This window comes from Coenobita brevimanus, chromosome 60 (genome assembly GCF_032717465.1).
Source record: "Coenobita brevimanus isolate Jiangsu-jjx chromosome 60, ASM3271746v2, whole genome shotgun sequence".
In the NCBI taxonomy this organism is placed as follows: Eukaryota; Metazoa; Arthropoda; class Malacostraca; order Decapoda; family Coenobitidae; genus Coenobita; species Coenobita brevimanus.
The window spans coordinates 41,709,425-41,731,012 of NC_137013.1; the positions used below are offsets into that span (position 1 = coordinate 41,709,425).

The 21,588-nt window shown below is 40.3% G+C and overlaps 1 protein-coding gene across 1 annotated transcript in view; it reads left to right on the plus strand.

Moving 5' to 3' along the window:
- The window catches only part of LOC145403050 (integral membrane protein 2C), a 48,483-nt gene extending 30,521 nt beyond the window's left edge, over window positions 1-17,962 (plus strand). The window contains exons 5-7 of the mRNA XM_080274895.1: window positions 3,243-3,357; window positions 4,680-4,826; window positions 14,302-17,962. Of these exons, the coding sequence (XP_080131021.1) occupies window positions 3,243-3,357; window positions 4,680-4,826; window positions 14,302-14,417 (378 nt within the window). The 3' untranslated portion in view covers window positions 14,418-17,962. The remainder of the gene's footprint in view (window positions 1-3,242; window positions 3,358-4,679; window positions 4,827-14,301) is intronic.
- The last annotated feature ends 3,626 nt before the right edge of the window (window positions 17,963-21,588 follow it).

Consider the following 21,588-nt stretch of genomic DNA (forward strand, 5'->3'; position numbering starts at 1 on the left):
ATTTTTATCAGTATTTCCCTCACCTGTTCATTCAGTCTGTTTTGTTTTCGCTTTTCATTTAACCTTTTCACTTTTTTTTGTCTCTTTCATCCTTGCCCTTATCCTCTCATCTTTTCAATCATTCTCACTGTTTCTCATATTTAACTCACACTCACTCCATTTACGTTTCTCCTCTATTTTCCAGTTATCCCCATCATTTTGTGGTACAGCAATTCTAACTTCCCCTCACCTTTTCCTCTCCCCTCTTACCTGTGACAAATATAGAAACAGTCTCATGGATGGGGCACATTTTCAGGTTTTTGCTCACTGTCCGTGTCGTTTTTCCTTCTCCCCAGAACATGAGCCCAGCTGGGAAAAGAGTTGAGAAAGATTATTAAATATACTACATATAAACAGGAACATAGAGGCCTGGGGCAAGCCTGTGTTAAAGTCAGGGGGGGACAGGATAAAAGCCAGTCTCATATACTGCCCTCCTCCGCAAGGTTTAAGGACTCGAGGCTTGGCTGCTGTGTTCCAAGACATATTTAAGGGTAGATGGGCATCCTACTTCCCTTGATGGCATAACATGATAAAATAGACTCGTCATCTCATGGCGATCAGATTTATACGAGACCATCCCACTGAGACAATTCTGACCACTACTCCATCAGAAGGTACCGTAAAGAGGGGCTTATATCCCTCTGCCATGGTGCAACAGAATACAGAAGTGCTTCCTTTTCTTTTTTATTAGTGAAGTCTGTGTTAATTTGCTTGATGCTTTAGTGGTTTCCAGGATTACGTCCCAACCCAGTTTAGTGCGTTGAGGGTTCTTCACTTGATGAGCAGAGTAGCAGGTTTTCATTTATGGTTTATTGTTTACTCCATTTGTGCATTGTTATCTACGTATAAAGCTGTGCACGTCAGTTTAAGAGGTCTAACAAAATTCCTTCAGTTGGAAGAAGATTTATTTTCTATTTAATTCCTGCTGCGTACAGACTTTTATTCACCCAGAGAATTTTTGAATTGGAGGGGTTAGATACCTGGGCAATCTTTCAAACATAAAATGCTGTAATATGATGGTAGTAGGAATAAGCAAAATAAGACCATGTTAAAAAAAAAAAAAAAAAAAAAATAGTAGCTGTGGTATGTTCAGGTAGTCCTCATGTTAAGTTAGGATGTGTTCAGAACTTCTTATCACAACAGTTTTTATATGCCTGAAACAGAATTGGGGAAACAGACAAATCACCTTTATACTGTAGTTATCTGTGGAACTTTAATGGGCTAATTTTTCTGCAGTTTTATGTGGACTTCATAGCAACAAAAAGCATAAAGGGTGGCTTATACCAAGAATTTAGTGTATTGTTGAGTCATGAACATTTTACCACCATTGTACAGGAGCTGTGTATTTGAAGTTGCGAGGGGATACTCACAAGTTTCCCTTCCTTATTTAGTTTTTAATTTGATGTATCTTGATGCCATCAGCACAGACATCATTATAAATAAAGTATGAGTTCTAAATTATCAGTTTTTTTGCATATACAATATAGTAACTGTGACTGCAAATTTGGGGAAACTGGTAAATCAGCTTAAGAGGCAGGAGTGGAACTTCGACCCAGTAGGTAATTCTTTTTTTGATTTTCTAGAGACTTAATAAAAATATTGTGGTAGAGGAGGCATTCACCATCCACTCACATGATGTAGTGCTGCTCCCAGGTGGCTGCCTTTTCCTCTTTTCTTCCTTTCTTCCATCCTCTTATGTTGTTGTTTCCTTCATTCTTTCCTTTTCTTTTTGTCTATGGATGACTCTACACAGAGTGACGAGCCAAATGGTTTCTTGTACACCAGGAAACCATTTACTATGCTGGGTGGCAACCATATAACCAAATTATGGCACCCGGTGGTTTAGTGGGTAATTAAAGCACTCCAGTCAGATTGAGCGTGGGTAGGTTTATATGCAAGGAGTGGTTGGGGTTTACTGCTCACGTAATGCTACTCAGGGATGAGTTGGGCTGGTCACTCTCATCTTAAATGTCAGGACCAACGTGCCTAGCCCCTAGTTCCTATGCTCCTCATGGGGCAACACTATTGAATAATGAATGAATGAATATAATAAAAACAGCAAAAACAGGTCAAATAAGGCAGTTTATAATGAGGATTACCTTTATCCTGATGATGCCATATTACTGTATTGTTGTCTTGGTTTTCATGCAGCTAGTCCATCCACTCTCCCTCACATTATCCATTGGTCAGCAGTGGGGTCAGGATTACAGTTAACATGAGGACCCTGTACTGTTTATGTCCCTAACACTTAAAGTAAAAAAAACTATATAAGAAAGGAGTGGCAAATGCAGAGCTTTAGGGGACATTAATCTTGTATGGTAGTACGGTATGAGGCGAGAGGGATGAATGAAACCAACCTCGCCCTGTAAATACTATCATTTTGTCCAGTGAGATGCCACAGAAATGGTTCAGCAGTGCCATTTTTCGTTTTTACTGTTATGAAGATAACAAAGATTTTGTTCCTGTTTTCCTGTAATATTGTTAAAGAGTTCCCTCTTGTTTTCCTGTAATCAAGATAACAAAAATTTCCTTTGTTTTCCTGAAATCAAGTTAACGAAGCTTTCCAGGCTGACTTGCACAGAACTTTCTTTTGTTATTCAGGTAGTGATAAATAACCATCCATCCATCCATCATCTAATCTTACATTGCCCCATGAGGAGCATAGGAGCCCGGGGCTAGGAAAGTTGGTCCTAGCATTTAAGATGAGAGTGACCAGCCTCACTCATCCCTGAGTGGCATTACATGAGCAATAAACCCCAACCATCCCTTGGAGATAAACCTTCACCGGCTCAATCCGATTGGAGCACCTTTATTACCCGCTAAACCACCAGGAGCCAAAATTTGGTTATATGGTTACCACCCAGTGTAGTAAATGGTTTCCTGATGTACAGGAAACCATTTGGCTTGTCACTCAGTGTAGAGTCACCCACAGGCAGAAGGAAGAGGAAAGAATGAAGGAAAGAAAGACACAAGAGGGAATGTAAAGTCACCCTCAGGCAGAAGAAAGAGGAAAGAATGAAGGAAAGAAAGACAGAATAGGATGGATGGGAGAGGAAAGGGCAGACACCCAAGAGCAGCACTACATCAAGTGAGTGGATGGTGAGCACCCCCACCTACCACACTTTTGGATAAAATTTTCAGTCATCCTTATTGGGTTAATTTGTTGCTTCATACTGATAATATTAATGGTGTTAACCCGACAGAACAAGACTGGCATCATTGACCTGAGCTCCCGGCGCTGCTATGTGATGCCTCTCAACCGAACCCACATCTATCCCCCACGAACCCTCTTTGATCTCATCAAGAAGATGTGGATGGGTATGTAATTATAAGCAGTTTTATGTGAAAATTCTGGTAGTTTTTATCAGCAGGTTAAATACAAATTTTAGTAACATATAGAATTAGAATTTGGTCATAGCTTAATAGTAAAATGACATAGTACAGTGAGTGTACAGACAGCTCCCCTAGTGCGCGAGCTCAGAGTGCGCGAATCACATAATACGCGAGGGGCCAAAAATAATAACCAAAAATCCTTGATTGGGTGAATTTAGCCCACAATACATGAGGCAAAGGCAAGGAGTGGCACTAAAACGCCATTTTCCCTGAGTACGCGACCCGCATCCCCACACAACACTTCCATTGTGACGTCAGTTGTGATGTAGATGCACAGAAATTCCTGGACATTCTAGTGTGATGGAGAGCAGCACAGAACTGTCTATGTCAAGGATAAGCAAGATCCTTGCTGCTATGGATAAGCTCAAAGAAGAAATGAAGGAACACGAAATCAGCCAACGAAGAATGGAGGAGGTTCTCATTAGTATCGACAAAGCCTTCCATTTCTACATAGACAGGCACAGGCAAGAAATTAACAGGTGGAGGCAGACGCTCATAGCAAGTTACACATGACGGCCTCAGGAAAGTGAAAGTGGGGGACCAGCTACATTGTCAGATCCTGTTCCTGTAGAGGATGAAGAGGATACAATGTCAGTTGTGTCAACATTGGACTTCGAGGGGTTTTTGGCTGAAGTGACAGAGTTAGAGGCTCGTGGAGAAGGCGCTCAGGAGGAGTCTGAGGATGGAAGTGTTGGTGCGGTGGGGGGTGCGGCACTGTAAGTGTTGCCACGCCTTGGAACCCTTGTTATTTAAGTCCATCAGACCTGTTGTCTACTGTTGTTCAGGTGATTGACCAATTTTTGTTATTGTAGCTATATCTGTAGTATATGTCTGAAAATTTTTCCCTTTATTATGTCTTTGGGTCAAAAAATGTCAAGGTATGAGGGGGTACCACCCATATGTAATTTTTCCCATAAGATTATGTGTTCACAGTGCTTGACTTCACAGTAAGCAAGGACCAGGACTGCCCATCCACTCGCGCAGTGTGGGAGCTTACTGTATATTGATTTTACAGTATCATTAATATATGAAGATGGTTTGGCTTGTGAGGTAGAACCAGGAGTTTGGGAATTTGAGTGAGGTATTAATGATGTAATCCATTTCATTGGTCTGTGTCAGTGTTGTAGATAGTTCTCTCATTTCTATATAGTATTAATCATTCCTTGTTTCCCTGCCCTACTGTACCTCAGGATGCTGATGACAGAAACAATCCAGGTTTTATTTTGACATAACTCCTCCCATCACAGGTTACTACAACGTTGACACACGTGTGGTGCGTGAGTCGACCCGTGTGGTGTACCCACCTGTAGAGGATTTCCGACCCCTGGGAGTGTACATCACCCAGTACTGCTCCTCGTACCCCACCTTCAGGCTGCGTAGTGTACATGTTCATGGTAAGAATTGTCTCTCTCCCCATTCATCCTTGTTTCCTCTCACCACTCTTCATTTTTCTTTACATCTTTACTTAACCCTCTCACGGTTGCTTCTCGTCTCGAATTGTGTTCCAGTTAGCTTCTGCCAGATGACTCACTGCATTTGAGAGTATAGGAGCTGAGTGTTAATACTGCACTGGTACGATTAACTCTTTTGTGGATGGGACAACTGTAGTACGGTGTTCTATTTCAGCTAATGCCAAATTATTGTATTTGTCCGAGGTATAGAAACCAGAGTATTCACCAGCATGTAGACTGTGTATGTGATCATTAATGCATGTCTCACTGATTATGGGTTAAAGAGAGAATACCAGAAAGCATTATAAAAATATATATGGAGTCCATTTTGCTCTTTTCATTGCTCATAATTCTTTCATGATGTCATTTCCTGAGCTGTGTCTGGTTTCCCTATGTCTTCCATCTTCATTCTTATCTGCTTCTCAGTTACAATCTCTCCCTGTCACCATATCTGTTGGCATTGTGGCCTGGGGCTTATATGATGTGAGCCTGTTGAACTGCAGGTTGAAGCAGCCCCTCCCCCACAGCCCACCATCCTTCTTTCAGGGAATAGTGATGGAGTTAAGGGATATTCTTATAACTTGTTTCCATTGCACTAAGGCATCCCTCTCAAGCTCCACCACATCACCGCACTAAAAGCACCATATGTTTTCCTTAATCCTTTAACTGCGGGCTTGATTTGCTTTTTCTTGCGGCACCCGCAGGCATATTTGTGCTCCGACAGACTCTCTAAAAATATTTGCCAAAATTCAGTTATTAGTCCTAGAATATTAAAATAACATATGCTTAAGGCACATACCTTCAGCTTTCTCCTGGAATGTTTGTTGAGCCTTTGTTGAGTACCGTAGGACTTGTGGAGACCTCTGAAGTTGGGTAACGAAGTCTCCACTTTACACTTCCCGACAACCCGTAATATGATTACCACAGCCTGATATTATCACTAGAAACACTATTCTATGATTCTCAAATAGTGTGGAATCCATATTCCAAAAAAAAAAAAACACTGTGAAAGCAATGAAAATTACGAGGGTGTATGACCTTCCCACTTGCTCTAGTTCGCCGCTGGTGTTGTCATTTATTATTCATAAAAACACTCACCGTTTATATTTCTATTACGATATAACACTTATATATATCTACAGTCTTTATCCATAGGTTTCCTTCAGTAATAGTAGTTTATTGTCACTTTAGGCATTCAGTTTCTTTCAGTAAAATACGTAGCATTCACTTTCTCGTCCTGTATACAGTAATCACTCCAATATCCGGATCAATAGAGCCATCGGTAGGTTCGGATATTGGTTTTGTCCGGATATTGGGCCCTAGCTTATGGACTTGTACTTACGGACCCTAACACAGAGAAACACCTATACAACTCCCTCCGGACATGCATAGCACCTATTTAACACCCAAATCACACCAATAAGGCACATAAATGACTGAAATAAATGCAATAGACACGTAAAATGTGGGTTTAGAAGTATGTTCATACATTAATAAACATTCTGGTACTTATGGACTCTAACCGAACCTAACCTAACCGAACCTAACCGAACTCTGAAAAACACATTCCTACTGCACATGCATGAGGTAAGTTTAGTATGGAAAGAAGTACAGTATGACACTTTCTGGTAAGTATAGTATGGGAAAAAATACAATATGAAACATTCTGGTAAATATAGTATGGAAAATAGTACAACATGAAACATTTTGGCTACTTACAGCAAGTCCCTGGCCACCTCGATGAATAACCGCCTCCTCTCGGACTCTGACAGTAAGAACGATTTCCTGAAGCACTTGCACTACACTCTTCCTGAAGTCTTGCACTGAACTTAGTCACTAACACACAGAAGTCCGTTCTTTTCACAGTGTTCACTTTAGTCCAAATAATGTTCCATTAAATTTAAGTGTTGCACATTAACTTTTCCCAAGTTTTTTAAGTTTCCAAAGCCCAAACAAAGAAGGTTAGTTACGTTAAATTTCTTATCTAATTAGTCTTTTATCCCAACTTGAAAACCTTAACACAACACACCGTTTTCTCACTGCACGACACTCAAAATTCCCGTGTGGTCTAGTGGAGAAGTTCTTGCTGTTTATTCACTGTCAGAGCCCGAGAGTATCACTGGCAGGCGTCCAAGGGGTGCATCGGTGGGTAGTGGTGATGGCGTACCGACTACAGAAGACTCTGAAGACAGCCGCAAACTGACGTCGAGGGGTGACTCCACTGTAGCTGTTGTGCTGGGCTGTGGCTCGGAGCATGAGGGCCTGTCTTGGGGAGGCAACGGAGTGGAACCAGGGCTTGGCACAGCAGGGGTCACGGGCCTGAAAAAACTGTCAATCGTTGACTGACGCAAGGACCGACGATTCTGGCGATTGATGATGCGCTGCCGGAAAGCACGCACCTTCCTCCCACGAGTCCCAAGGGCCCCATCTCCCTGTCGCAGTCCGGGTGTTCCAGGTAGTCTAGGACAAACTCTAGATGTTCCGGAGTGCGCTCAGCTTGGGGATGGCTGGAGTAGTGTCCTGCTGGGCGGAGTCTGCATCATCATCGCCTTCGTCGTCGGAATCTTCAAGTTCGGGACTGACACCAGCAACCGAAGACGCGATCTCGATATCAGACAACGTCTGATACCCAGGATCGCCTCGTCGTCGTCCAACCACTCACGAACATCGTCCACATCAACATCGTCGCCGTGCGCAGCGCAGCCGTGCATGGAAGTCATCCACGTCAAACCCTAGGAAATCGTACTCCACATCTGTTCCGAGAAGCAGACGAGACCAACCATTTTCAAGAGTTTTCACAGGGACTTCCTTCCATGCACTAGCCCAGTTGTACAGCGCAGACTTGATGTTGTAGCGGCGAAGGTTTTCCAAAGTCCGCTTGCCTCGAGTGTCACGTCCTTCCCTGCGCTCGTCCTCGTCCTCGAGAACCACCATCACCTCGTCCAGGAACTTCCGACGGTACAGGCGCTTTGTTGCCACGATCACTCCTTGGTCCATTGGTTGAATGAGAGCAGTCGTATTAGGTGGCAGAAACATGCACCTAATACGGCCATTCTCAGCAACCAAGTCCTTGTCGCACGGGTGGGCAGGTGCATTGTCGAGGAGAAGGAGAGCCTTTACCTGGTCGCGAGGAATTCCCAGTGTCTTCGTCTGGTAATGTATGACCTCCTTGACGAAGTGATGGTGAAACAAGTCTTTGAAAATCACAGCTGTGAACCATGCTTTCAAAGAATGGTACCATACGACAGGAAGGACATCCATCACCCCACGAAGGCACCGAGGCTGCTTTGCACGGCTAACAATAACGGGCTTAAGCCGGTGCATGCCGTTAGCATTGGCACAACACAAAGCAGATATCCGTTCCTTAGAAAGCTTGCGGCCAGGTACACGCTTCTCCGTCTCATCGGCGAGAGTGTTCGTTGGCACCGAGCGATAGAATAGGCCAGTTTCGTCAGCGTTACAGACTTGACCGAGAGTGAGGCCCTCCCTGTCGATCAAGCCTTTCACCTTGTGCCGAAACTCGTCCACTCCATCCTCGTTAGCGTCCAATGCTTCGCCATGTGCTTTACGGTTAGTAAGGCCATGTCGCAACTTGAACGCGAAGAGCCAACCCTCGGATGCCTTGAAGTCTAGGGCGTCGTGAAGCCTTGCAAACTTCTCAGCAGTAGCCTTCAGCTCCGTTCCACGTACCATCACACCAGCTGCACGTTGCTGTTGATACCAAATCAACGTGGAGCGGTCGATCTCTGCATACTTGGGGGTAAACATAACCTTCCTCTCCACGTTGCGTTTGCTTCTCGACGAGAAGTCAGCCGTGTACTGCATGAGCTTGTCTCGGGAACGCTTGATATCAAACAAAGTCGACCGGGCCAGGTTGAACTCGCGGAGAATGCGAGAGGAAGACCAACCCGCATCAACCTTCTCCAATATCTCCCGTTTCTTCTCCAGAGTCAACACCACTCTCTTCCTTTTCTCAGGAGGCGGGGCCATCATCACACACACTAAGAGTAGGGCAGAGAGCAGCAGGAGGCCTTGCAGCAAGTACGGCACCACCACAAAAGCGAGCACGTGGGCAGCCATGGCGAAGAGCGTAGGTCTTGTCGCGGTGAGAGACAGGCGGGAAGTGGGGAGGATGCAGCGGCGCTCTATCGGACGTCGGAGGAATGACGAACCAAAACAATGCTCTCATGCGGCGCGCGGCAAGTTCAAATTACGGACGGCAAAAAATCGATTTTTTTTCCAATTTTTTTGGATTTTCGGACCATTTTGGGAATGTTTGATCCCAGGACGATAAGGTTCGGTTAGTGGGGATGTTCGGATATTGGGCGTCCGGATATTAGAGTGATTACTGTACTAGCATTGAGAGTGACTGTCACTTTCACCTTCACTCTCATAACTCATAGTATTCATACATGCTAGAATGAAACTTTCACTTTCATTACTCCTAGTATATATACTTGTATTCTTATAATACTACTCATTTACATTTATATTTACGTTCACTATTTTATTTACATTATTTCCGTTTCTATTTTATTTACACTGTTATGCACTGTCACTTGAAGTAACTTATAAAACTATTTTCCACTGTTCACTTATATTTACATTCATTGCTTTCACTTGCTGTTTACACATTATTTACAATTCCACTTGCCCTGTTTTACTCAACAGAAAGATCGTAGTCACTCTCTTTCAATTGTCAGCCCTTTACCTCTTTCCACACGAGGTTTAGTAGGGGGTAAAGGTCACAGGGCCCTTTGCATGGGGGTAAAAAGCGGCGGAAGTTAGCAAGAGCAAACAGACGTACCTTCACCTTGGGAGATGACAGTGAACTGATAGGGGTGGGCCGGGGTGGCCTACCTAGGGAAATGCATTACTGCCAACGTCAGCCTCTTGACAGCTGCTAATATATAGCAGTGAAATGATTGGCAGGAAATCTAGACAATACATTATAAATTAGGTAGTTCCAGGTGAATGTAAATATCACTTAGGCTTCTCCTTTCCCTCCTTATATATATTTTTAGTACGAGAATAGATTATACGGCATATTTCAAGGGGAAATAAACAGCGAAAATTAGCGAACGAGTGCACGTGAGGTGTTGTCAGGTGATAATTAGCCAATTCCAGGTGTATGGCAATCTCACCTTATTTCTTTTTGGTATATATTATTTGGTATAAGAATAGGGCATAGGGCTTATTTCAATGGATGAAATCAGTGGAAAATTCCAGGGAAGATTTACTTAGCATAGCACGGCCGGGCAGGCGAGAGGAGAGGGTAATGGAGGGAAGGTAGGGAGGGGAGTCAAGAACGGGGAGAAATGGCTAAATTGTCAACAATGGATGGGAGTACAGATGAGATTAGGAGTGCTGACTAGTGTTGGACATTGGCAGTACTGATAGATGATACAAGCTACCACTTGAAAGCCCGGGTGAATTCAAAATAACACAGAATCGCAAAAGTGACGCCCCGCGGTATGATCCCTTGCTCCCAAGCGTCACGAAAGTGACGCCCCGCGGTTAAGGGGTTAAGTAGCTCTAGGCCCCATTGCTTCTGATGAGTCAGTAAAAGATTGGAAGATGATGATGATGATGACTGCACTATTTGATTTCTACCCTCGGTGTCCTATACTGTATATCTTCTGAGTTGGTTGGTTCAGCATCAGCTCTAAATAAACAGATCCAGGATTACCTAGAAGATTTGTCAAGCATATTATTATTTTATCCACACTGTCATCACATTAACTAATTCACTGTGAAGAAGAATTTTAAATATTATTGTTGCTGATATCTTCCATAGTGTTAGGATTAACATGTGCTCTCTTTACTCCTTCATTGTGAGATCCCTAAGTTGGATAAACTTATGTGGAGGGAGCAGGAATTTAGTAGAAAAGATAACAATGGTGAAGAGGGTTAAATCATTATGTATGTTTTTGTTAACTCTTTCACTTTGAGAACTTTTCCATAAGCTTCGTATAGTGATATCATTTGGTACTTAAAATGCAAAATACTGCATTGAGTGAGAAGGACAATGGATTTTTTTTTTTTTTTTTTTTTTTTTAATTAATAATAATTCCTTCACTTTAAGTTCTAGTTTAAATTCATTTAACATGTTTGGTGGTAACGAGAAAAAGTTATGTCTGTAAGAATTGGGTTATCTGCAGGAAACGGCCAGTTTCCTGTGTTTCACTTAGTTCAAGTTCAGATGAATCTGGGGCCACGAGCAACAAGTAGGGGTCACTTGAATAATGTCATGTTTATTTTAAAATTAATATGAAAATATTTACATCCTACATTTATGACATAAGACAAGGTGTATAGACAAGGAATGTGGAGAGTATTAACAACATAAGGAGTATATGGGAAGTTGCTGAATGCCGTGAAGAGTATGTATGAGGATGCTAAGGCTGCAGTGCGTGTGGACAGTGAACTGAGTGAATTTTTCTGTATGAAGGTTATATTGAAGCAGAGGTGTGTCATGTCTCCATGGTTGTTCAGTCTGTATATGGATGAGGTTATAAAAGAGATACAGTACAAGTTAGGGCTATGGATTTTGGAGTGTCTGTAATGAGAGAGAGCAGTGTTTGGAAACTCCCTGTACTGTTGTTTGCAGATGATACTGTGTTATTAAGTTCAGTCTGTATTTGGATGGGGTTATAAAACAGATACTAGGTGGGGCAGTGGATGTTGGAGTGGCTGTAATGAGAGAGGGAAGTGTTTGGAAACTCCCTGTACTGTTGTTGGCAGATGATACTGGGTTGTTAAGTGAAGACTTGGTGATTGAGTTTGGAAGAGTGTATTAGAAACGGAATCTAAAGGTGAATGTAGGGAAGAGTAAAGTTATGGTATTTGAGAGATATGAAATCATTGAATGTATGGAAAATGTGATTGCATTTAAGTACTCAGGTAGTGTGATGAGTAAGGGTGGAAGTTTAGAGGGTGAAGTGCTTGAAAGGGTACAGCAAGGAAAAAAGATTGCTGGCTCTTTTAAAGCAGTGATAAGAAATAGGGAAGTGAGCATGGATGTAAAAAAGTTGCTGGATGACAGTGTGGTGATACCAACTCAGACATATGGAAGTGAACCTTGGAACTTGTTGGCTCAAAAATGAGAGCAGTGGAAATGAGTTAATTGAGCGGAGCATGTGGAGTCACAAGGAGAGACAGACTGACAAATGAGGAAATGAAGGAGCGTTGTGGTGTGGATGCGGTTGTGATAGAAAGCATTAGGAGAAATACATTGAGGTGGTTTGGCCATATGGAGAGGATGGAGAGTGAGAAACTGACGAGGAGAGGGTATGTGAGTGAGGTGGAGGGGGGGGGAGGAATGGGGAGGCCAAGGATGAGATGGAGGGATGGAGTGGAGAGGTGTATGAGAGAGCAGGGTGTGAGTTGGGAGCAGGACAGTAAAATTGAAGGGGGCAGGGTGCCATGGTGGCGATTTGTTTGTGGCCACCCCTTGTGAGATTTAAGGCGTCTGGCAGTAGATAGACAGACAGACATTTATCCGTACACTAACCATTTACTATATCATATAATTATTTCTTCATATCAGTGAACTAGTGCCAGCTGCTTCACTATGATATTTTTATTGTATTTTACTCAGTTTAGAGAGGACCTGTAGTAGTGAAGGGGTTAATGAAAGCTATTTCTAAAGCCTGCAGTGTGAAAAGTACCCCCCCCCCCACCGGTAAAGAAAATTGTGTGAATTATGTCCTTCTTCAGCATCTTATCAAGGGCATAATACAGTATTGTAAACTCAGATGACTCCATGCGTTTATTTAAGGATCATCCATATTTGGGTTGGTCATGGTATGACTGAAGTTTTCTATAAACTGAAAGCTTAACTTTGTCACTGCAGTTGGTGCAGTTTGGTATATATTCTGGCTAATGCTAGAAGGATGTATTTAGCTGAGAGAAATTCTGGCAGTAAGAGGCTTCCAAAACTGTCTTGAGCAACACACACACACACACACACACACACACACACACCATTTTTTTTTTTTTTTTTTTTTTTTTTTTTTTGGTACACTAAATGAATTTTATTTAGACTAACATCAGATAATTTTGTTGAGCTCCTAGCAGTTGAAGTCATATTGGTTAATGATGATGACTATAATGGCTTTGTAGACTTTGTATATTCACCTGTATTTATATCATATCTTGTCTTTCTGTGATGTCAGTTGGAGGAAGTCATAACATCCTGGTTGAGAGTGTCTTTCCGGCTATTCCCAGCCTACATCCAGCTCTCTTCCTTCATTATTCTTTTTTCATATGCTGTTTCTCTTTTTTTTCAGATGCTGTTTCTTTTCCGTTGTGAAAAGTTACCAGTCAGCATTTATACCCTTGTTTCACCTGTTTATGCCCAGTTGAGAGTTTAGGGGTCCTGGACTTGGTTACTTTGTCTAGAAAATTAACCTACTGAGCACAGAGGATATATATATATATATATATATATCGTATGTTTGTGTGTGTGTGTGTGTGTGTGTGTGTTTGTTTGCCATTTTTTTACTTTTATTCATCTTAAGATAAATATTTTGGACTGCAGGGGTGAGATATGGCTTTAATAAACCTCTTGAATATGACAGGCCTTTCCATAATAATTGTGTAGAACCAGGAAGAGTAAATTATAAAAGGTGTCACTGGAACTCAAGGAGTTAAGGCAAGAGTGCCTAGATGCTCTTCCCTGAGTGGCATTGTATGAACAGTAAACCCCAGTGACCATTTGGGTATAACCTCTTATGGACCATATCTAGTTAGTGCTATAACCAAGTAGACCATCAGGTGTCCGTTTGTTGGCTACTGTATATGGGTACCACCTAACTTGCTGCAGTAAATGATTCATCAGCTCAACCCAAAGTGACCATTTCCTACTCAAGAACTGCTGCTTTGTATTGCTTTCATAAGTTTTAAATATGTCATAAAAGGACTATTGCACATTCACCCATAGGATGCTTTTTTCATTTTGTCCCATGTAATGCCAGAGTGTTACATTTAGCTCAGGAGGGCCCCCCCCCCCCTTAATGTTGGGAGTAATGAAGTCTATAGACACTCTGGTTAGAAAATTCCCTTCAGTATAGTTCTGAAATTTTATGCATATAGTATTTTTCATTGTGTGTATGAAAGTTGAGGGTAAAGTTGTGAGAGAGAGACCAAAGAAGACCAAGGATGAAGTCATGGTGAGACCTCTAGGTTAAGGGACTTAACAGAGAGGCTGGTTGAGATCAAGCAGTGTGGAGAGCAGCCATTAGGTGACCAATGTCGATGCACGCAAGCATGTTGGAACCTTTGTAAACGAACAAGCAGAATTGAGACTTTCAAAATTGTGATCCTAATCTTAATAGGTTTTTACCCCTTTTATCTTCATAGTCAGTTTCCTCGTCATTATTTTATCTGATAATTCATTTCCTATTTACTTTTGCAGAACTGCGAAAGCGAAGTGCAGAGGACGGAGAAGAGGATGAAGGAATCCAGTTTGTTGAGTTTGCAGGAAAGAACCTCATCCACCTCATAATTCATGATGATGGTGGTGAGCAGTGAACTGAAAGTAGAAAGATGAAACTGATTGAGACTTCATAGGTGAACATTGGCCAGGAAATGATTATATATTAGTTCAAGTTGAGAGCATGAGGAAGTATATTGAAGTTGTGAAGAACTGATGATACACGGGAGGGATTTGGGAGAAGAAATATGTGATGAGCAGAGAATTATTAAAAGCAGGGATGCAGATAGTTGAGGATTCATCAGTGAAAGGTGGTCTGGAAATAGTAATATTTTAGCTCAGGTTGATAGTATGAAGAACTGATGATGTAAGGAGTTTGGAACAAATTGTGTGAAGGTAGGAACATTTCAGGTGAGGAGAGACTCTCTAAAGATATAATTGTGTAGGTGGGGTTGGTGGAGGATTAGTGCCCCTCCCTGTAAAACAATTAACTCTAAGCGCTTGACCACCCCGTTTGGGATACATGGCGTCTGGCAATGGATGGATGGATGATATAGGTTTGAGATGTGGAGTGTGCGTGGAGTCATAGTAGGTAGTGTAAAGAGTTATGCCTAGTCTCGTTTGGAGCTTTCACATTAGCTAATTTCTTAATACAGTTCTTTCCTTTCTTTTAATATACCTGCTCTTGCTCAGTCTCATTCATTGCTGTTGTGTTTTGTCCTTGATTAAAATATAGTAAAAGTACTGGTGGTGGTGGGAAAAATAGGGAATAGAGATTGAAAGTGTGGCAGTGAGCTGAGTGGAGTTTGCAAGGCACTTATGAGTGAGAATAACTTCTGAAACATTGTAATAGATTGCTGGGGATTAGACTGAGTAAATACATTGTTTATGGAAGAAGCAGTTCAAGATGAGTTTAACATCTTGGTTGATGTTTTGGTGATATTAATTGAATGGTTTGTTTATGAAAGGTAGATTATGATAGGTTTGACCATTAGGTACAGAGTAATAGAACAGAACTGAATATAATGTTAAAAAGAACTGTGAAAACCACACTTATTGTATTTGTTAATTTTTATATTCTCCCACATCATTATATAGTTTCTTGTAGATGAGTGTAGGGCCCATATTGTCATGGGCTAAGCAGGATCCCCAGCACCTCTTCCTTACCAATGTATTTTTGGATATGGCTTGTTAACATTGTTCAGTACAATATTCCTTCTGAGTATGGGGATATTGGAATAATTTAAATGGCGGAGAAGAGGACAGTAAAGTTTTGTAAGCAAAATAAACCTCTAAGGAAGAGGCAGTAGGGAGTGTCCCTAGCCCACGAGAATGCAGGACCAGGAATGTGTGTTCAGTTACATTCAGGTACTTGAGCACCCACCTCAGCTCAGTTTTGAGTCCATTAGTCTATATCCAAGGGTTGTTTGTGTATGTATTCAGAAACCAACCAACAATTATACCATATTTTACCTCCAAATGCTACACAGCTCAGAGCCACTCACTCTGGTATCTAAGTGTGCCATATATTACCATCTCAGCCCTCATAATACCCAATACATTGAAGCACTGGAGACTGTTAATGTGTATATTGTAAACTCACTGTACAGGATAGTAATGATAACTCAGACATCACAGGGTAGTATCAGTAGTGTTCATTGTTATTGCAAACTGGGGTGGCAGTGCATTAAAGTTCAGGTCATTTTTGTCAATGTGCAGCAATTTTCTGTCTAGTTTGTGTATCGTATATCAGCTTAGTTTGGTGGGTTTGTGTCCATATAAAGTTATTTGTTTATTTGCTCTTTTTAGTCAGGATTTATGCACTCTAACAACAAAATGTTCGTCAACACTTCCCTGCTGGTTGTGGTAATGGCTGGTGTTAAATGAAATATTTTTTGTTTTATCAGTATGAAACTCTTAACAGGATTATTTGAAGAAAGGATACTCTGATCTCTCGGGAGGAATGAGAAATATAGAAGACAGAACACATTGCTGGCAGGGGATTGTTGGCTAACAGCTTGCCCGTAATGGTACACCCTAGTCACAGACGAACAAAATGACAAAATGGCAGTGCAACACATTTGTAAGAAAGAATTATGGCATTCTGTATGATTAAGGTGGGATTCAGTTACTTGCCCTGGTTTTCATTATGATGCAAGTCTTGTTTAGTTGTGTGAATTTATACTTACAGGTTGTATTGCTCAGTATATGAAGGGGTTGTTAAATCAGGTTGACAACATTTCATATTTGATTGACTTGAAGTTATTGAATTATGATTTAGTTTTAATGTCAGTGAAGGTAAGGTTGTATTTAACTGTTGCCATTTTTTCTTTGTTGAGGAAATACTGGTACTGTAAAACTGGACAAGAGAAAATTGTTAGAATTAATATATATCATCTGAAGTGACTAGTATTTTATTTGTAGCAGAGTGTGGTTGATACTGTCGTACTGGATGGGAAAAGATTATTTGGTTTCATGCCCATCAGCATCAAGAAAGGAAATGCCCCAAGTTCTGTTAAGCTTGTCTAAGTGGTACTGTGCCATCTCAAAAAGCTGTGAGAATGCCAAGGTGATGAAATACAACTTGGTATAGCAATCAAGAGCACCATTGGCATGCATTTCAGTATATTAATCTTGAAATATTCTCCCTGTACATTGCTGCTAGTGTACAAAATATCTCCCAGATCCAAAAAAAAAAAAAAAAAAAGTACAGGTTACCTAGTAGTAATTGTTGGACATTGGTCATATGGTGTTATATGTTGATCTATGTTGCAACGTTATCCTGTGTATCAAATGCGTTGCATCTAATGCTAAGAGCTGAGGCTACATTATTACCTACATGTTGAGTGTTTTGTGCCTCATGTTAGCTAGACCCTTAAACAGGCATGATTTGTGACTTCAGTTGATTTTGTTGTGACTACTTAGCTTGTGCATCTTGCCAGGATATGGAATATTCTTTAGATTTTTCTTTACTAGATTGACTGATGATGGGAAGAAAACCTGTGGCTCATTACAGATCATTGAACTAATGGTTCTACACTTGCTCATATAATGCTTTGACAATACTCTAGAGGCAGTGTGTGGGAAGAGTGCAAATAGAGCATACTCTTCTGGTTTTAGCACAGTCGTGATCCATGCCAAAGAATTTTACATGCATATCAGTGTATGGAAGGTCATAATTACAAAAAGACATAAAGTATTTTTAATTCCTCCCTTGCTCTGGAGGGAAAGTAGTGTTGATATTTTGGGTTTAAATTGTGGTAGGGGGTATTCACCAAAAAAGTTAAAAGCACCAGAATTCAGTTGTAGGATGGTAGGTGTGGTTGAACTTATAGCACAAGATATTTAGGAATGCAGTGTATCTATTATATGTTAAATATTAGAGGCCCCATTATAGTACAGTTGTTTGTGTCATGAACCAATACTGAAAACCAAAAATGTAAACAGATTGGTAAGTTTAAGTATAGAAATTATGCAATTACTCTCCCCTCATTAAAAAGTCATAGTAGTAGGCCTGAAAAAAAAAAAAAAAATCCTCAGATGGTTTAATTAGATATACTGTATGTTTTATGATCAGTATACAAGACATTTTAATTCCTGTAAGGCAAACTGTAGGATGCAATATATATATATATATATATATATATATATATATATATATATATATATATATATATATATATATATATACACACAATGAAAGTAAAGCAGTGCAGTGTTAAGCACTGAATTTTTTCATAATATATGTATTTTAATTTAATGTTATGCAAGGTCTTTAATTCATGGAACATCGTACGTCTATTCAGTACATTACTTTTAATTTTTGGCATTTTCTGTTGTATTGTACCTGTGCTTATTAAAAAAAGAAAAAGATACTGATGACAATATAGAAAAAAAAATTAGACTTCCGCATTATGTACTGTAATAATCTTTCTGATTGACAGTAATCATACCACTTCCTTGTGTTTACAGTTCAAGTACAGTATAGCTGTTGTAAAAAGAAAATGAACTTTACATACTGTATATACAGTAGACCTATCTGGCATTATGTATTAAGGTGAGTGGAGTGTACTAGCGAGCCTGCATTATGAGATGAGGTAGGACTGCTGGTGTAAGTCTGCCAAATTTCTCTATGTTTTTAGATACCCGAGTGAACCATCTTGTTCGACATTAACCCCTTCATTCTGAGGCCGTTTATTTCTCCAGGCTGTTTCTTTCAGCTTACAAGAGACTTAAAACAGGAGGGGTTAAATGTGACTTTCATTAACCTCTTTTGCTGTGATAGGTCTCCCCTAAACAATATCAAACCATCTGTTTGGTAGCAAAAATAAAGTAAAAAATCTATCACCACATTGAAGGGATACATAGCCCAGGACCACAGAAGTTGGTTGGTTCTAGGTTGACAGTAGCACAAACACCGTGCCTCTCATAAAGCAGGATCTCTTAAGTGTATCCATGAAACCACAAGGCCTCAACCGAAGACACTTTGTCAGGTTGGTCTGTTTGTACATCTGACTGAGGCATCCTGAAGCAGGCTGGAGCAGAGGGGAGTCACCGATTTCAAGAACAGAATAACACAGTGTCAGAAATAAGTACAGTACATCAAACAGAGAGTGAGGTGCAGGAGTAGCTTGCCATTTCTTAAGTGTGGTTGCAAATATATCACTGAATGATGATGCTTAAACATTTTTTACATTATAATTAAAAGTTTGTGTAATCACAGACAGTACAGAATTATGCATATTTTGCCCTGGAAACCAAAACTGAAGCATTCTGTGTGTGCTGTACCATTTGACAGATCAGTCCCCCTCTACCCCAGGCCTGTTTGTCCTATACTGTACTATAAAACCACGAACCTTATTAGGGACCACTGGCATATCTTGCACTGTCCTCGTACAATCCAAGTAATTTATATAGTTGCCAGTTTGCCAAAGTTTGTATAAACCTAGCAGATCATAAAGGATGTTTTATATCCTCTTGAGTCCTGGTCTGTGCCATATTAATTTTCTTCTGTTTATGTGTGAGGTTTTCTTATGTACTTGTCCCATTTTTTAGGAGTGTCCTTTGTGTTGATTGTGATATTTGTAATGTTTAAATTTTTCATTGTTACTTTGTGAATTCTTGTCTGTGTATTTGTTATATCCAGGTTTGTGAGAGTATGTAGATAAAATTTAATGAACAGAGCAGTTGTCCACTATATTGTAATTTTGTTTTGATTTCTGATAACTTGTGAAAGTAAGTCCCTTCTCTGTCATCTCTCTTGATGTTGGGAAATGTCTATCATGAGTGATCAAAATGCCTGGCCTGGGAATGGTTGAGAACTATTAGGATGCTAGATTTGTAACAAGATTGATATGGAATTGATTATTTAATTGGGTCATTAAGTAATAGTAAATTAGTACTTGTTTATTCTTATAGGGCAGAGCAGGAATGTCGTGGTCAAATTTAATGTGTGAGAAGTCATGGAGAATTTTCACTTTTAGGAGTATTGTTGACTGGTATTATTGGTTTAGCTGCTGAAAGTAATGCATTCAAGATTATTAGTAATTGGAATATCGTGGATAGTAAAATTCTTCATGTCTCATACCTGCTTGTTTTAAGTATATAAGGAACTATTTTAGCACTATGACCAACAATGGTTTTAAGTATGCTGAATGACCCAAGATTATGATTAAGTAGCAGAGGGGTTATCATAGCTTCCCAGAATCTTGAATGAGTATATTGCATTTTGAATCATATTGAACAGTTCCATACCAGAATTCAGCATACTTAACTGTTTTGTACGGTGAGAGGTGAATATCCTCTTGACTCTGCTCATTATTATCAAGAATTTTAGAGCAGGTGTCACTTCATGTGATATGTTTACTTGCTATAAATGGAAGGAAGTCTATTATATCCACATTTTATATAGGTAGTTATTAAAATACATCCAGTGTGTGCATTTTTTTTTTGTCCAGGTAGATCATGAACTAGCCAGTGATATAACTTCAGTATTGTAGTATACAGTAATGGGTTCTTTCCCTCGTGAGTACAGTAAGTCGTATTATGTGACATGCTATTGCACAGTATTCGTATTTACAGAATGGACAAGAAATAAATTCATACATTGTGAAAGTTACTGTTGTTGTTTCTTTTAGATACCTAAAAATTGCTGCCTCATGTAAAGTACTTTGTATGTAGGAAGCTGTTATTGAAATGTGCATAAATGCAGGGATGAGCAAAAATATAAGGGTTGAAAATGAGGACACTAACAAATGGAGGGGAAATAAGGAGTTTTATTTAAAGAATAGGAGGGTGGGGGATAATAGGAGAATGCCTGGTTTTGGTGGTGCTTTAAGAAGGAATATGGTGCCCCAATGTGGCCGTGGCAAAAGTGAGGGTGCTGCACAAACAGTTTGGTAAGGCAGCAGGTGTTGAGGTACACATATGCAGCAGTAACGATATATAATAATAGAATGGAGATTATATATATATATATATATATATTAAAATACCTACAAGTGGAATGGTACTATTACTAAGTTCACTATGGCAATGGAATGGGCCATTTGAAATATATTTCCATGCCAGCAATATGAAGCATACAAGGAATACTCTGATATCCAGGAAGGAATGAAAATTTGGAAAGAAAGGGAATGCTGATATGGGACTGCTGGCAAACTTTAGTTTGTGACAGTACTAGTGGGTTGGAAGACGGCTGTGACTGTGCCCCAATACTATTGTAAAGGTGACTTGGGGGGATAAATTGGATGATGACTAAAGTTTGACTTGGGGGGGAGAGGGAGGGGATAAATTGGATGAAGACTAAAGTTTAAAGGTGTTCAGATTATGAATATGTGTTAAGGTATGCGTGCTTTAGGTCTGTGTCACTGGTTCTTTTCATATGTAACTTGACTTAGTCATCATTACCCTGTAGACACTAATATTCTAAAAACCAATCAGTGCTGCTCAAATGTTATGGTTGTGAGCTAAATTTGACATTCTAGCATCCAAACCCATTCATTTCTGAAACGGAACCATACAGTTATGCACAACAGTGCAGTAGTTAATGCACTAGTCATAATTTAAAGAAAAGTTAGCATTGCTGCTTTATGGTTTTGCAAAGTCCGCTCCTCGCAGGACGTCGAGGGAGTACTTGACTGAGCAAATGAAAATTCTCTCTCCTGTCTACCGTTCCTTGTAATATCATACCACTGGCATACAATGTGTCTTTTGAAATTCATTGACGTGAGCTTGACTAATAATTCTACAGTAAGCAGTTTGCAGAAT